General features: G+C 45.1%; 1 protein-coding gene across 1 annotated transcript in view; it reads right to left on the bottom strand.

Moving 5' to 3' along the window:
• The window catches only part of LOC136099855 (gamma-aminobutyric acid receptor subunit rho-1), a 31,744-nt gene that overhangs the window by 3,944 nt on the left and 12,067 nt on the right, over positions 1 to 15,733 (bottom strand). Inside the window, exons 2-9 of the mRNA XM_065834470.2 lie at positions 13,216 to 13,269; positions 11,429 to 11,535; positions 10,016 to 10,083; positions 5,746 to 5,969; positions 4,017 to 4,099; positions 2,667 to 2,807; positions 2,073 to 2,225; positions 15 to 211 (exon numbers count right to left, since the gene is read on the bottom strand). Of these exons, the coding sequence (XP_065690542.1) occupies positions 15 to 211; positions 2,073 to 2,225; positions 2,667 to 2,807; positions 4,017 to 4,099; positions 5,746 to 5,969; positions 10,016 to 10,083; positions 11,429 to 11,535; positions 13,216 to 13,269 (1,027 nt within the window). The remainder of the gene's footprint in view (positions 1 to 14; positions 212 to 2,072; positions 2,226 to 2,666; positions 2,808 to 4,016; positions 4,100 to 5,745; positions 5,970 to 10,015; positions 10,084 to 11,428; positions 11,536 to 13,215; positions 13,270 to 15,733) is intronic.

Raw genomic sequence — 15,733 nt, 5'->3', positions numbered from 1 at the left:
CTAGAAAACCTCACCTTGTCCCTCAGTTTCCTCTCCTTCCTCTCTTGCACCGTAGTCAGGTAATTCACTGCTGCGTATTCCAACACCGAGAGGAAGACGAACACAAAACTGACCCACAGGTAAATGTCCACTGCTTTGATGTAGGAAACACGTGGCATGGAGGCATTCACCCCAGTGATGATGGTGGACATGGTCAGCACAGTCGTTATCCCTGGGAATACACCAGCAGAGAGACCGTAAGACACTTTAAAACCAGGCTCTTCATCACAAAAGCAGCTGTCATTACAATTTTCTGACATCTGAATTTACCTCACAGTATTCTTTTTCATATTCGAGTGATGGGTTTCACCGCCTGAGAAGGGCCCAGGCATTTCTGATTTCTAACTGGGGTTTTCTTGTCTTTTTGGTGAAAACAGCTTTAGTCCCAGTGTCAGGGGGTTGCCAGCCTGGTTCCCCACCACACCACCAGCCTCCCACCCCATGGCCAGGCAGCAGTGCTTTGGCTCTGTGCTGGCTGCACCCCATGTCCAGGCTCAGGACAGTCCCCAGAGTGGGGGTACAAGTATCTCAGCTTCTGTTTCACCTCCTCTGCAGCACAGGCGCAAGTGAGGCCTGTCTGCTGCTTCTGCTGCTACTTCCACCAAGTTCCCTAGGCAAATCCTGCATCATGGGAAGTTACCAGCTGGTTCTCATGCCTGGTCTGTGCCTTCCCTGGGGCAAGAGTAGGGACTAATCATAGAATCATTTTGGTTGGAACAGGCCTTCAAGATCATTGGATCCAACCATTAACCTAACTCCAGCACTAAACCATGGCCCTGACGGCTTCATCTACACATCTTTTAAACACCTCCAGGGATGGTGACTCAACCACTTCCCTGGGCAGCCTGTTCCAGTGCCTGACAAGTCTTTCTGTGAAGAAATTTTTCCTAATATTCAATCTAAACCTTCCATGGTGCAACTTGAGGCCATTTCCTGTGGTCCTAATGGGGCCTCACAGGCCAATGCAGCCCCACATTGCATCATGGGTGAGCACAATGAGCATATCAGTAAGGGCAGGGCCCCCAGTAGTTTGGAGTTATCTTAGCTCTGGTGGAGGCTCTCTGTGACCCTCTTATTCTAGAGGCTAATTGCGTTACATTAATGATCCCTTGGAAAGCTGAAATTATGTATATAAGCACAAAGGACTGAATTCACAGAAATATTTAAGTAGCAAAAAGTACTGCTAAAGGCAGTGCCTACATCTCTTGAGAAGCCATGACCTAAACCCTTATGCTCCTTTTTGTGATGTCTCAAGGCCATGGATGCTGTTTCTAAACACAGACATGGATAACTGCCCCATTGCCACCTCTGTTATGCCTCTGTGTATCATCTCTACTGAGGAATATCACTTTAACAATAAAGTCCTGAGGTGTGTTGCCTGGAGTAAATGAAAGCAAGCTAGGGCTCAAAGCCTGCAAAAGTACAAACAGCACTTTGCTAAGGGCAAAGCATTTGCTTTAGAAGAAGAATGATGTCCATAGCGTAGTTCTGTTCCCATGGTGAGTCCCATGGCACATGGCTTCATCAGTCTGAAGGATGCTGCAGAAGAGGAAGCTGAATTCCTCACACTGCACTGTAAATTCATTTAACAAGTTGAACAGCATAGCTCAGCTAACTGTGTTTCTTCCACCCTTCCTCCTCTATCAACACTCAGTAAACTGAAATTTTGTCAGGGCTGCTAATATTGATTTTCACCTTCTCGCTCACTGAAGCCTCTGAAGGTTACAGGCACTTGGGCTCTTTCTGTGCCATGACTCTGTTAACAGCAATAAAAGAAGAGTAGGACATTGCTCCCTGATTTGCACCATGTGCAGCTAGTGTTTGTGTGAGCAGGGAAGGCAATTTGCTTGACATTGCAGTGCAGATGGAGAGTTTGTACCACAGCCAGTCCCCTGCATGGGGGACACACGTGCGGCACAGCTGATTTCTGTGCCGCAAGACAATGCAGGGGCACAGGGGGTTTCATCTTGATGATCAAGGCTACAGTTGCAGCAACTGTCTCTTAGGTCTGCTCATTACAAGATTGTTTTTACCTAAAGGGACTCTGGCAGGAACTGCTCGGCGATCGATCCAGAAGGACACCCAGGACAACATGACCATGAGGGTGGCAGGGAAGTAGGTTTGCAGCAAGAAGAAGAAGATGTGTCGACGTAAAGTGAAGTTTATGTAGAGGCGATTGTACCACCCTGTATAGCAGAGAAGAAAGAAAAAAGAGAAGTCACACCAATATCACACCACTTTCAGATAAGGTAGTGCTGCATCAGGGGAATAGCACCTCATTTGCTTTCAGAAAAGCACGGTTAATGATGACAGATCACTGCCGTTTACAGAAGTCTCTCAGGACCACATCTTCCAGGGAAGATAATATAACATAACCTGTGCATCCAGAGAGTTTAATTCATGTTAGTGCTTGGTGTGATCTTGAAGAGGGATTGCCTTTCAAGACCATGTAACCATCAAGAAGGAAGTCTGTGTCAGGGACAACAGCCTCCTCATGGAAGACAGGCAAGTCTGATGGATCACAGGGAGACCTCCCAATGAATGACCCTCCATGGCAAAGGTCAAGAGGAATGGTTTGCACCTCTTCTTCCATCAGCCCATTTTCTGGCAAGCACACTAGTACCCACCTGTGCTGCTGTAAAAGGCGAGCTTTGTGGTGGTGTGGAACTCCTGGATCAGGAACTGGGAGAGTGATATCCTCTCATCTGTTTTTAGGGAATCGTTCCCGTTCTTCCAGTACAGCATGAGGTCATCTTCAGTGTAGGCATCTAGGGCAGCAGAGCAAACCTCAGTGCAGTGCACAGAGTCAGCCACTATCGCACCCACAGCCCATTGCATGCCCACACACCTTCCAGGCTACCTGTGAGGTCCCAGCTGAAAAGGCCAAATGCCACTACCCAGCTGAGAACCTCAGTGGTGATGGATATGACTGTGGCGAGGGGTGGACTATTTCATTGTGACAGCCCTCAGGCCTGATGCATTTTGTAAACCCTTCTGTTTCTCTAATCATAATTTCACACACATAATATGTGTGTCAAATAACCCATCGCATTAGAACTTGAAAACCCATCCTTTATAGTTGTCATAAAATCAGAAGCAAATAACAGGGAAAAAACCTGCTTGGGGTAATGGAAGGAACAGGCTATTAACAATCTGCAGGATGTGGGAGGACAAACTCAGGTAAACTTTCTGCCTGTGATGCGTGCATGAACATTACAGATCTTGGTTTTTTAATACATGTGGAAATATAATACTATTAAGCCTTTTGCATGGGGTTTAGCAATGACTCTTCCCAGAGAGGGAGAAAAAAATCAGATGTAAATATATTAGAACAGAATTAAGATAATTCCTTATTGCAATCTTAAGAAGGAAAAAAAAAAAAAAAAAAAAAAAACACAACTCCTAAAAAGCTAAAAGTTTAAAATGTCTTTGTATAAAATCCAGCCAATTTGAGTGCGCGTCACACTCGGGACAAAGGAACTACATGTGGGTACAAGCTGGGTTTATCTCAGGTGTAAGAAACATTAGAGGAAGGTGATTTGTGTTGCTGCCCCGCCATGGTTTCTGCACCAGGATGAGCATGTGAAAGGCGCAGAGCTGATTATTGACGTGTTTGAGAGCTGTGGTGCGGGAGACCACCTGGGTGAGCTGGAGACTGCCGACCCGCAGGCGAGTGGCCCAGGGCCTCTGGCGACAAGGAGGCAGCAGGGCAGCCCTGCTGGATTTTAGGGAGATTGGCAAGACAGTGCTCACAGCTGGTGTTTAGCAACACTGAACTTTTGCAAACATCATCTACTTCTAGTGAAAAAGTAGGGGCAGGGATTTTGTTTTCAATGTTGAAGTTTGCTGACTTTGGTTAGAGGTCTCATGAATATAGCAGCAGTTTAATTATTGGTGTAACTAGTAATATAATTAAACACAGTTTGGGTGCCCATGGGGTGCAGTCCTTGGCTTCCCTACACCTCCAATTTACTTACAGCTTTCAATCTCTAGAGAACACGTCTGTGTGTCCAGGGGAAAGCGACTAAAATCCATGTTGCACATTGCTGTTACTGTAACTCTAGGAATAATAAAAAACACTCAATTAAAACCTATCATCTTATGTAACTGAAAAACTGTAAAGCTGTGAGTTTTGGGGTTTTTTTAATTAAGAAACTATCTGGCCAGTAACAGCCCACTGAAAATAAATGTCTTCCATTCAGCTAAAGCTATTACACTTAACGTAGTTTCTTCTTCTCAGCAAACTAGTGTTAGAAAAGATGACTGAAAAATTAGGCCACCACAGATTGCTACTAGATGACAACAACATTGGAGAAGAAAATGGGAAAGAGCAGAGAGTGCACTTTTTCCTCATTGACTATCAGCAAACATCTCTCTGCAGAGATCTGTGCTTTGAACAGCTGCTTTGTATGACGAAATAATTTACATTTCTCAAAGCCATTCTAGTGCCAGGAGGGATGCAGGCGGTTTTCTCCGTACATGGCGAATTGCCAGCTGCTCAAAGAAAACCCGGTGATCACACTTGGGTATCAGCCACCAGAGGGCACAGGCGGTGCCTCCAGTTAGGGCTGGAGCTGGTGTGTAACAGAGACCACTGAAATGCTCTGTCCCATCAGCCAAAAGCTCTGGTCTTGCTGCAGCCTGATTATCTCGTTTTTAATAGCGTAATTTTATGTCTGCACTGGAAGCATCTATAATCTTAACTGGCTTGAACTCTAAAGAACTGGATGAAAACGGAAGTTTAGATCATGATGGGAAAAGAATTAATGCATTATAGTAGGGTAGACAAATGTCTGTCACATAATGATAAAAACAAGCTGTAGCCCCTTATGTTAGTAGTCCTTTGGCACGTGCGGACTCCTGCTGATGTTGCTTTCCTGTCTGGATTTAGTCTTTGGGTGGAAGTGCTTGGCTCAGATTTGTTGTTTAAGTGCCAGAGAATCATAACTGACTGACAAAGAATCCTAAAAAGGCAGACACCAAGGAAAAATGTTATCTACAGGCAAAGGCATTCAGTAAAGATGGGCAGTAATGACCCATTTGCTCTGAAGTGGAGACCAGCTTCCCTAGTTCCCCAGCATTCACAAAGCATTCCAGCCTGCGGTTGTCACTGAATAAAATAATGAAAATTTGTCAATTTGCTGTTCGAGTTGTTCACTACGATTTTGTGCAGGACAACTGTTTAAGCACGAGACTGTGCGGGGCAGGATCTGAGTAGTTTGATATTCTTCTGTTCCCATTTTCTTCAGACAATCATAAATGCATGCAATGCAGATGATTGGTCTCATGCTGCTAAACGAAAGAGTATCTAGGCATGCATGCTATAGCTGAACTTGATGTCATTTTATTGTCCTTTTTGTTATTGTATTAAGGACCTGAGCAAACTTTGCAAAGGCCTAGGGAACACTTGAACCTTGTCTAATGTGCTGAGTGAAGAAAAAGCTTTAATACAAAGAAGATAGACACTATTCTGGCTGTGAATTCCAATGAGCAGTAAGATAAAAATATCACAGAACAAGAAAATTCTTGTCAACCCAACACAGGGGCTCAGATATTGGTGGATACTCAGCACGTTCATTCTTTTTTATATTGTTTGGTTGTTGTTTTTTTTTTTTAGTATGAAGTCATACAAAAACACAATACAGGAATCAATTAAGCCACTTTCTCACTCCACTAATAGCTCCCATTGACCGCATGCAGCTTTACCTGAGGCTATAAAGTACCTTCCCATCTGGCTGAACCCTCAGCATGACATTGTCTGTGGTGGTGTCATGGATGAAGGAACGCTTAGAGTGGACAAAGAACATGTCAGGGACCCAGATCTTCTTCACCAGCCTGCCGTCAAAGGTCATGCTTTGGTTGTTGGTGCTGGGGAAGGACAACCTCTCATCTTTCCAGTAGTGCCTTAGATAAAGCGTCATGGTGAAGTCCTGCAACAAACAAGCTTGTGTCACAACTTAGAATCATAGAGTGTCCTGAGTTGGAAGGGACCCACAAGGATCATCAAGCCCAGCTCCTGTCCCTGCATATGACAACCCCACAGTTCACACCATGTGTCTGAGGACATTGTCCAGTCTCTTCTTGAACACCATCAGGCTTGGGGCTGTGACACCTCCCTGGGGAGCCTGTTCCGGTGCTCCACCACCCTCTGGGTGAAGAACCTTTTTGCAATGTCCAACCTAAACCTCCCCGGCACATCTTCCTGACTTTCCCTTGGGTTCTGTTGTCAATCACTAAAGAGAAGAGATCGGTGCCTGCCCCTCCTCCTCCCCTTGTGAGGAAGCTGTAGACCACGATGAGGTCTCCTCTTAGTCTCCTCTTCTCCAGGCTGAACAAACCAAGTGACTTTAGCCATTCCTCATGTGGCTTCCCCCCCAAAACCTTCATCAACTTCAACTTAACACCTTATTGGCATATTGACTTCTCATCTCTGGGACAAACTGCAAGCTGTAAAGCACCATTCCTGAAGGCACACCACTCCCTGAGCTGCAGGGGACACGACTGGCTGCAGCTTCTTTATTCCTTAGGTCAGACTGACTTCTTGAATTTAGAAATCAGAGCCTCCTTAGGTGGCAAATCCACCCCTGAAATACAGACATAGAGTTTCAGTGTCTGTGAGTGACTCCAGAGCTTAAAAGACAAATGTGCCAAAGCAGTGGTAGGTGGAGGGTGGTGCCAAACATTTAATCCCCTACACCTGTTATGTCGTGTCTCTGGTGATGATAGTGAAGAAGGTCTTGCTGCCCATGCTCCCCTCCACACTGCTCCACACCTGCCTTTGCCTGGGCAGCCGAAAGAACATGCTGCAGTGGGAGCTCTTCCTCCAGAACAGCCACTGAAATGCTTTTTGACTCAGCATTTGACCAAAATGTTGTTTGGGTTTTTTTTTTTCCCTCTTTCTTCCCACATACCGCACTCCTAGATCCAAGGCATGCTCCTTCTCTTTGAGCTCCATTGTACAGTGAGTCTGACCTTGGAGGCACTTACACCTCAGTTTGCGTTATTCCTTGTTTCAAAATGACCCCCTCATGTACCTGAAGATAAGCTCACACACAAATGTTTATAAGCAGCATATCTTCCAGTCTGATGTAATACATTGTCCATAAACTGAGGGAAGTATCTAAGACTGACCAATGTGCCCTGATGCCTGGGGTAAAGGGAGTCAGGTGGCTTTGGAGGGTTTTTTTGAAATTATTTGAGATTTGGATTTTTTTTTCTCCACAACGTTTTCCAAACACTTTGAAATCTGAGGGTTTCTGCAGCCTTTTTTCAGTAGAAGTGATTTGTTAGTTGCAGCCTATGCTATTATTATACTAGTGCCCAAGATAGTTCTTGGAAATGCTTTATACTGTATCCAACTGAAGCTTCCAAAGCCACTAACTGTGTAATATCTTCTTTTTAATTTGATCCATTCTGTGGCATTCTTTAACATCTTTTCCTTGTCTACAAATTATACATAGTTCTGGGAGACCTTTACATTGACTCCTATGTATTAACATGTCCTTTAAACAGTAATAAATTGGCGGACATTTGTTCTCCACAGAAGAGTCAAGGTCTCAATTTTTTTTGCATAAAGTCACATTTATGATTGCTGTGGAAAAAAACAAGTATTTTCAGCTTTCATTAGAAGTGATTTATTGATACTAGTTTTAGGCTATCATACTGGGAACCACAATATTTTATAATGCATCATCTGAAATTCCCCCAAGCTACAACCATATCATTTCTCCCATTTCTTTCGTTCCATTTCTCAGAGACACTAATAACTTCTCATTATCTTTGCAAATGAGTTTCCAGTTTCTTTCTTCCCATCTTTCCTCCAGATAATGCAGACACTCCACACCTCCTACAAAAGATCTGTTAATTTCAGGGTCAGTGGCTCATAATAGATATTTATAAATTTTTAAATCAATTGGACAAGAAGAATCTGATTTGTGACATCCTAATTAAGTTTTATAACGTCCTAAATTATTTTACCACTTTCTTGCAAATAGTCAGAAAGTAGGAGAAATGTTGCTGTATCTACCTCCTCAAGCTTGAACGTAGGACAGAGTGAAGACCTCTGTGACTGGCATCTCTTCATTTAAAAAGCAAGAAATCAGCTTGCAAAGCACCGTGGCCTTTTTCTTTAAAGTTGCATGAGTTAAAAATAATTGATTCTGACAATATAAAGTCTTCTCCATCATTATTTTGCAAACTGCCAAAATCGACCCTAATGGTTTTTTTCACCCGAGGCAATACAGTGCTTTTCCCATGTTGCTGGGTGTTGCAGCACAATGCCACATGAGGAGCAGGGGCAGTATTCAAAAATCAGAGGAAGTTGTCCAAAATCATAATGTTTGCTTTAAAAAAATGAGTGGATTTATTGGGTTGCATTTAGTTTTGGGTTTTTTTAGGGTTGTTTTTTGTTTGGTTTTGGGTTTTTTGTTTTGTTTTTACTTAAAATGTTCAGTTCTTTCACTTTCCTTTCAAGTCCCAAAGCTTTTCAGGGGCTCTCTGGCCACCTTCACAAGCTTTCTCCTTAACCAGAAGGTCTGGGCCCATCCCAGGAGAGGTGAAAGCTGGGAGTCCCCATGGCTGGTGGTCAGGATGCCAAGAGTACCAGAGACAATTGGAGGGCTCCCAGGGGCTGGGGAGAACATACACCCTGGTGTGCCACAACATTGCAACCCTGCTGCACCCTGCAAGTGGTTGGTTGACTGCAGATATCCCAGATATCCCAGCTGGCTCAAAAGCTGAAATGTGGTGAGAGGAGCCCAGTGTGCAACCAGGTGTGCTGCCACTCAGCAATGTTCCTCGCTTAGACATGGGAGGAGGTCGGGCGCAGGCTCTTTAGCACAGAGAAGTTGGGGATTACTGAGAAAGCTTCAGAGCTGTTGGATGCTTTTGTTGAACGAGCAAAATATTTTGAAAACTATTCTGTATTGGCTCTGGGTTTTGAAAACGTGAATAAAAGTGGTGGTAAGTCTCTGAGTCTATATATAAGGCCATCTCCTGCTCCACTTCTGTGCTCCTGCTCTCCTGCACAGGCTGTTGTTCACATGCCATGTATGCATGTAAAACCTCCCCATGCAAAATCTCCTGCAGAAATCATACCTTACTTTCAGCAGTGTTTTGTCATGAAAAAGCCCCTCTAGCAAAAATAATCAAGACCAAAATCTGCACCACATTGAGAATGTTTGAAAACTGACCATTTTCACATTACTGATTGTATGGGAGGAAATTAAGGACAGAGACTGTATGGGAGGAAATTAAGGACAGAGACTCAGTAAAGAATTTAGCCTGGGCACAGCACCGGCTATTGTCCTGTGTGCCCCTGAGATCCTTCTTCAACATCAGTGCGGAGACACAGGAAGGACCAACAGAGCCTTATGCTGGTCCCCAGCACATAGCAGGGCTGATACAATGCTGATGCACCAAAGGAAGGTTCTGGAGAAACTTCTCCCCTCCAAGATCATTCTGGGTGCCCTGTCGAGAGCAGGACTTACCAGTCTGAACACGTTACTTTCAGGATGGCTACATGGCTTCTGGTTGGGAGCTAGCTGGTCCCTGATCACTTCAGAACATGGACAAAGTGAGACTCTGTCTGCAGGGTATCGAAGTGCCTTAAAACTAACATGTTAATTGATCTCCTCAGAGCTTTTAAATGTTATCACTTCTTAAGAAAATGTAAAAATCCTTTTGGACAGTCTTGGATGTGTTCTATCGTTTCATCCTGAAGAAAATATCAGATGTCCTCCCTCTGCTTCAAGGGAGATGGAATTGCAGTGTGAGGTCAATAGAAGCAATTGTCAGCAGATTCAGATCAAAACTGAATCTGCCTCCCAGAGGCTATGCAGTTTCCATCCTTGGAGGTATTCAAACCCCACAGACGCAGACCTGGGCAGCCTGCTCTAGTCAGCCCTGCTCCAGCGGGGGTTTGGGCTAGGTGGGCTCCAGAGGTCCCATCTGACCTTAAGTCTTGTGTGACTCTTACCATGTCCACCTCAGAAATGCTGTCCAAACTTTCCACTTGGACATCCACCCCAACAGGAATTGCAGGGCCTGGGGAAAAAAAATTAAAGTTGAGAAAGTATAAATCTGATGAGACAAAGTAATCCTCTGGCTTTCATATCTTAGAGATAAAAATAGATGTCCACTCAGAAACAACAGTAAAGCAACTGAAAAATAGAAACAATTGGAATTTTAGCAAAAACCTAGTAACAATCAAAATCAGCAATGAGATTGACCTGTTGCTGACTTTCCTTTTTTATTGTGTCATCCTACACAGGTCCTTTCAAAATTTAAAAGCCCTGCCTCTAGCACTCGGGTCCAGAGCACCCGTCCACATGGAGAGCAGCAGCAGCAGTTGCACCTAAGACGATGTGGGAGGGTTACTCCAAATTTTCCCCTCACTTCTTCTGCTCTTTTCTTGAGCTAACAATACCCCTGAGAACTACTCTGTGTAGTTGGCTTTCACATCACTCAGTGCTTGGCTTTGGAGAGGCCAAGGAGACAGAAGGGGCCGTGCCACAGAACACAGGAATGTGCCACTGGGCCTGGGGCTCTCAAGGGGAAGGGTTGGGCTGTGACTCCAGGTAATAAGGATTTTGATATTTTTTTTCTCTTTTAGGCCTTGACTCACCCCTCACATACCTCTAGCAATTACAGTACAGGAAATCTGTCAAGATAAATTGTGCTCACATTAGCGGACTGCTATGAAACTGAAACCTTTTAAAATTAATTGAACATGCTGGTATTTGGTATATTGAGCATTTAGCAATAAAATCTTCTTCCATCAGAGTATATAATGGTATCCTGGATTTGAATGACCATCTGTCAGCCAGAGAGGGTAGATAAATTACAACATTCTCTAATCCGATGGGCTGAAAGAAAACGTGTTCTCCTTCATCCATTTCCCTGAAAGCCTAGGTTGCTCTAGCACACAGCCACAAAACTATGAACAAGCATTAATACACAACAGTCAAAATATTTTCTTTTGGGTTATAAATGAAATGGCCAGGTCAGTAAGCATGATACATGATTTGATTATGCACACACATCACCATAGTAAGACGAAATCTTAGAATTTCCCCATCATCCAGAAATAAACGTAAGTTGTTTCTGCAGAAGTTTGTCAGAACAAAGTGCCACTGAGTACCAGGAAAATGATATTGCTTGTAATCACATTTCCATGCCTTGGACTACACTGTTCGATCATCTAAGGAAGATGGCTACTTCACTGTACTCCTGTCCCCCCAGGCATGTAATGACTTCGTAACACAAAATAACAAAAATTAGAGACAGAAAGGCTCTGCCTATCAGTCTGCTTGTTCACCTGGATATGTGTTACAGTACAAAGAAGTGACAGTGTAAAACAGGGACAGTGACAAATGTACATGTTTCATACCTCCAAAACCTGGTCTCATGCTGAAGTCATGGTCGTCTATTCGCAGCAGCTGCTCTGACTTTGTCAGTGGAGACTTGGTAATGTCCGGGCTTCGTTTTAGGATTGGGCTGCCAGGAAGAGAGAAGCACAGCTATGAGCCCTGAGCAGAGCCTGTGAGAAGTATGTGCCCTCTTCACTCCATTACCCCTTAGACCATTTACCCCTCAGACCATAGCCATAAGATTGATTGCAATGGTTGGCGGCATGTCATTAAAAATGATTCCTGCACTCAACATAGAGCTTTAAGCACCAGCAATAATTCTGGCACTGAGGAAACACTTTTTTCCTGAATTTTTGTCTCTGTAAAATCATCTCTGCTTATAGCACAGTTTGGAGATGATCATTCAAATGTGTGGGCTGGAGGAATCGTGTGTATGGAGAAGGGGGGAAATGGAAACAGGGGAGAAGCATTTCTGACATTGATTTGTAATGGGGCATGAGGCCAGGAATTAGGAAAACAATATATCAAATAAGGTACTGGCTGTTGCCCAGGAACAAAATGGACACAGGCTGGGAACCAGGCCAGGTGGCAGGCCATCCCTTAACTTGGGATAAAATTATTAGCTCCTGCTCCAGATTTCTAATGAGGATAAAAAGCAGCATTAAAGACCTAGGAGGTCTCTGAGCATTAAAGAGCTTGGGAGCGTCATTCCAGAAGCTCTTGGAGTAGCACCAAATGCTGGGTGGAGGACACTCTGCTCCTCCTCCACATCCGAGGTGCAAAATGCTATTCAGTGCCCCAGCACTTTGGCATGGGATGGTGGTGGCAGCATCTCCTGGGTTGCTCCGTCATGTAGGTGAAAGCTCCAGAGTCAGCTGCATGCCAGCCATTCGAGCAGCAGGAGGGCTCAACAACAGGAGGAATGGTTTTACTGCTTCTCGATTTGAGAAAAGATGACATGCTCAGAGAGGCCCTTGTCCAAATATACACCAGACAAGTCAGGAATAGATTAAAGGCAAACAGGCCAACAAAGAAACTTGATGGGGCAAATGTTCCTGAGATAAAGCTCCTCGTAAACAAGACTGCTTAGCTGTGCTGTACTTCTCACAGACTTGTGGGCAGGTCTACCATGAGAAGCCAATACAACACCAGCGGTGTCACCAGCAATTTCTTTCTCAAACTCAGAGCTTTCTCTGGACTACGGAGTATCTTAGAAAGATGCTTAGTCTCAGTTTAACAATTGCTGGGAGTGACAAGTCATCTTCCTCCATCAGTGAGTTCTTCTAGTCATGGATTATCCCTCAGACATTTTAAAAGGTGGCTCCCGCTTCTGCTTGAGATTTAATTCAGCCTCTGAAAGACCTGTGGCACTGTGGGCATGTGTGAGGGAAGGTTTATATCCAGCTGAGATGGGGGAGCAATATTAGGAGGTCACTAGCAAAACCTTCAACATTTGTGAGCAGGCTGGACTTTGCTCACCAAGGCTCCTTCTCCCCAGCAGTGACAAAGGGAAGAATAAGCGGAGGGATGGAGAGCCTGTGAAGGAGGCTCAGCTTTGCAGAGGGATGCTCAGAGGGAAGACACCCGCTCACACACCATGGGTGACACAACCATGCAGCAGCACAATGTGAAGCCCAAGGCGCCGCGGAAATGACCACACCCCACCTCCATGAGGGTGTGGGGCCTCCTACTGGGGCCACTGCATCCTGCTGAGGGCACAGCTCCTACCTAAATATGACTGCCAAGCTCGAGTGGTGTCCCCTTCCCCTGCCGCCATCCCGGCTCTGCCCCAGGGGGTTTTGCCTACCTGCCTTGCTTGTGCGTCTCTCCGTGGGCCTCCCGCCTCTGCCGCTGCGGCCGGCTGCAGGGAAACAACACGAAAGGGAGAGCTGAGACAGGCGGTCATGAGTGGGGAGGGAAGAACAGGATCTCTGCGGTGTTACCTTCTATCACACATGCAAAATGGCTCTTACCTTTTTTTGTTTGTTTTTCTTTTTACCAAAGCTGGTGTCGTGGAGGGCACAGTAGAAGGGGTGGAGGGTGAGGGTGCCAGGAGCTTGTTGGCCAGGACAGGGTGAAAAAAGGAGCGGGATATTTTTAAGGTGGGAAGCCAGTGGTTTTGACTGCCTGGAAAGGACCCAGGCAGGTGTCTCGCCTCCCTCCTCTCACAGCCATCGCTGGAGATGTCAGGGGCTGCGGAGAGAGGCCAAGATGGGATGTGTGGGGGCCTCTGCCAGCGGGGTGCACAGCATCTCCCCATCAGAGGCAGCTGGCTGTTTTCATGAGAATAAAATATTTTCAAAGTATTCCAGAGGGGGAAATGGAAATATTTGTTTCTTGTTTCCCAGCTGGCTGTCAAGAAAGCTCCTCTCAGGTGTTTGGTGAGTATTTTATTTTATCATTAAAGGAAAGAATACTACTTTTAGAAATGTAAGTGCTGGCTTGAGTAGAAGTAGCATTTTAAACATTTACCAGTTCTAGCTCATCTTTAATTAAAAGTTTAAAAAAATAGCTTCTCTCTGTAATAAATACTAACTTTAATCAGGTCTATTAATGAGATTTTTTACCCATTAACATCCGTCTCAAATCCCACTCTAGAGATTTACAGAGGCAAAATTCCTTTTGCAATAACAAGTGACACCTGAGCACCATCATCCCTTTGGTAAGCAACGGCCAAACACCAGGCCTTCCATGATGTTTTTCCCTTGGGCTGGGAACTCTCTGAAAACCAATAGTATTGGAGGGAAATTAATCTCTCTGTGGCTACAGAGAAGCAGAAAACACATTTTCCAAATGAGGAGCAGGCACACTGGACTGTATCACTGACTCACCCTGAAGCAAAGTATTGGCTAAGTAGAGTTGGCTTCTCTTCAGGTTCTGCTCTGAGCTTCCCAGAAGAGGCCTGGGAACAAGCCCACAGGCAGACCCCTGCTTTGGGATGCCCTGGGCCAGGCAGCACCATTCCTTTTGCAAGGAGCAGCTCCCTTGACATTGCTTGGACTGGGGCATTGTGCAGCACAATGCACTTGCAAACAAAAAATGCACTTTCTGGAGTCTTCTGCCTTGTCCATACTCCCTTGGGCTGCTGCTGACGTGTCTCACTGCTGCTAGGTTCTCATCCACCGGCTATCAGGAAGTAATTTCACGTGTTTCGGGGATAAGCAGATTCTGACGACAAGCTGACCTACTTACATGACTTTAAAGTGCCCTAGTAAACTCTTGGCTGTTCAGGAATGATACTGGTATTCAGATGGATGAAGCAGGACATGTTCTTGCAATTTCTTATTTTCATTTCTCTTTGCAGAGCTTACCTAATGCTTCACGTTGGCCCTGGCCCTATGCTATCTGTCAAGAGAACCTTCAAGGCAAATCCTTCCCATCCTCATCAAACCCAGCTGGTTCCTTTTACTTCTTCCAGGTGATTCTTCACTGTCTCTAAACTAAACTTTATTTCCTCATCACAAACCAGCACAAAATGACCCCCATGCTCCAGCCACGGCAGGGAACTATGATAATTTGTACTTTGGTTCGGCTCCTTCACTTCTTTTTGCCAGTCCCATTGCCTTTGTCACAGCTCTGAAGTTACCAAGCCTCCCCCACTTTCCTGCCTCCTCCTGTGGCAGCAAAACATCATCATCTGTTGCCAGTCATCTCCATTATTGCAATTTGAAATCCCATTTCTTTCTACTCAATAAATAGCTTTTCTGGCTCGGTTCATGGGAAGTGCTCTGCTGGCTGAGTAATCAGTGGCAGCTCCATCACGGGACCCCATTAGCCTGGCTATTCAGGCTGTGAATCAATGGCAAACCCCTACAGCTTCCCCTCGTGTGTCTGCTGTCCCTCAGCGTTGGTGGCAGACAGTGGCACTCAGGACATTCAGTCCTGATGTTGCTCACAGATTGCTCAGCACAACTGTTTGCCACAGCAGCCACGCAGTGTGATAGGATCACTCCTGCATCTGCCAGGGTGACAGGGGTGACAACCAATAACTCCTGAGGTAAAACATACTGAGTAATGAACAACCTTTTTTTTCCTCTCAATGTCAATATTTATCTCCTGGTAGTTACAGTGCCACATTTAATGGTTCATGATACCCACTTTATGAAAAAACAACTGGAGCAGAGTGGCATATATTCAGAGCACTCCCTGTGCTTTGCTAGAGTAGCTCTCAGGCCCCTCATCACATCTGGGGTGATGCAGCCTCTCTGAAATCATCATTATTCCCCGAGATCCACCTCAGTGATTCGAGGGATCATGAGATGCCTCTACCCCAAAAGCTGAAGCTTGCTGGGACTGAGGAGTGAATGAGGTTACTGAAGCTTAGA

This window comes from Patagioenas fasciata, chromosome 3, assembly GCF_037038585.1.
Source record: "Patagioenas fasciata isolate bPatFas1 chromosome 3, bPatFas1.hap1, whole genome shotgun sequence".
In the NCBI taxonomy this organism is placed as follows: domain Eukaryota; kingdom Metazoa; phylum Chordata; class Aves; order Columbiformes; family Columbidae; genus Patagioenas; species Patagioenas fasciata.
Note: the sequence above shows the minus strand (reverse complement) of the source record. Positions and strands in the feature narration are given on the sequence as shown.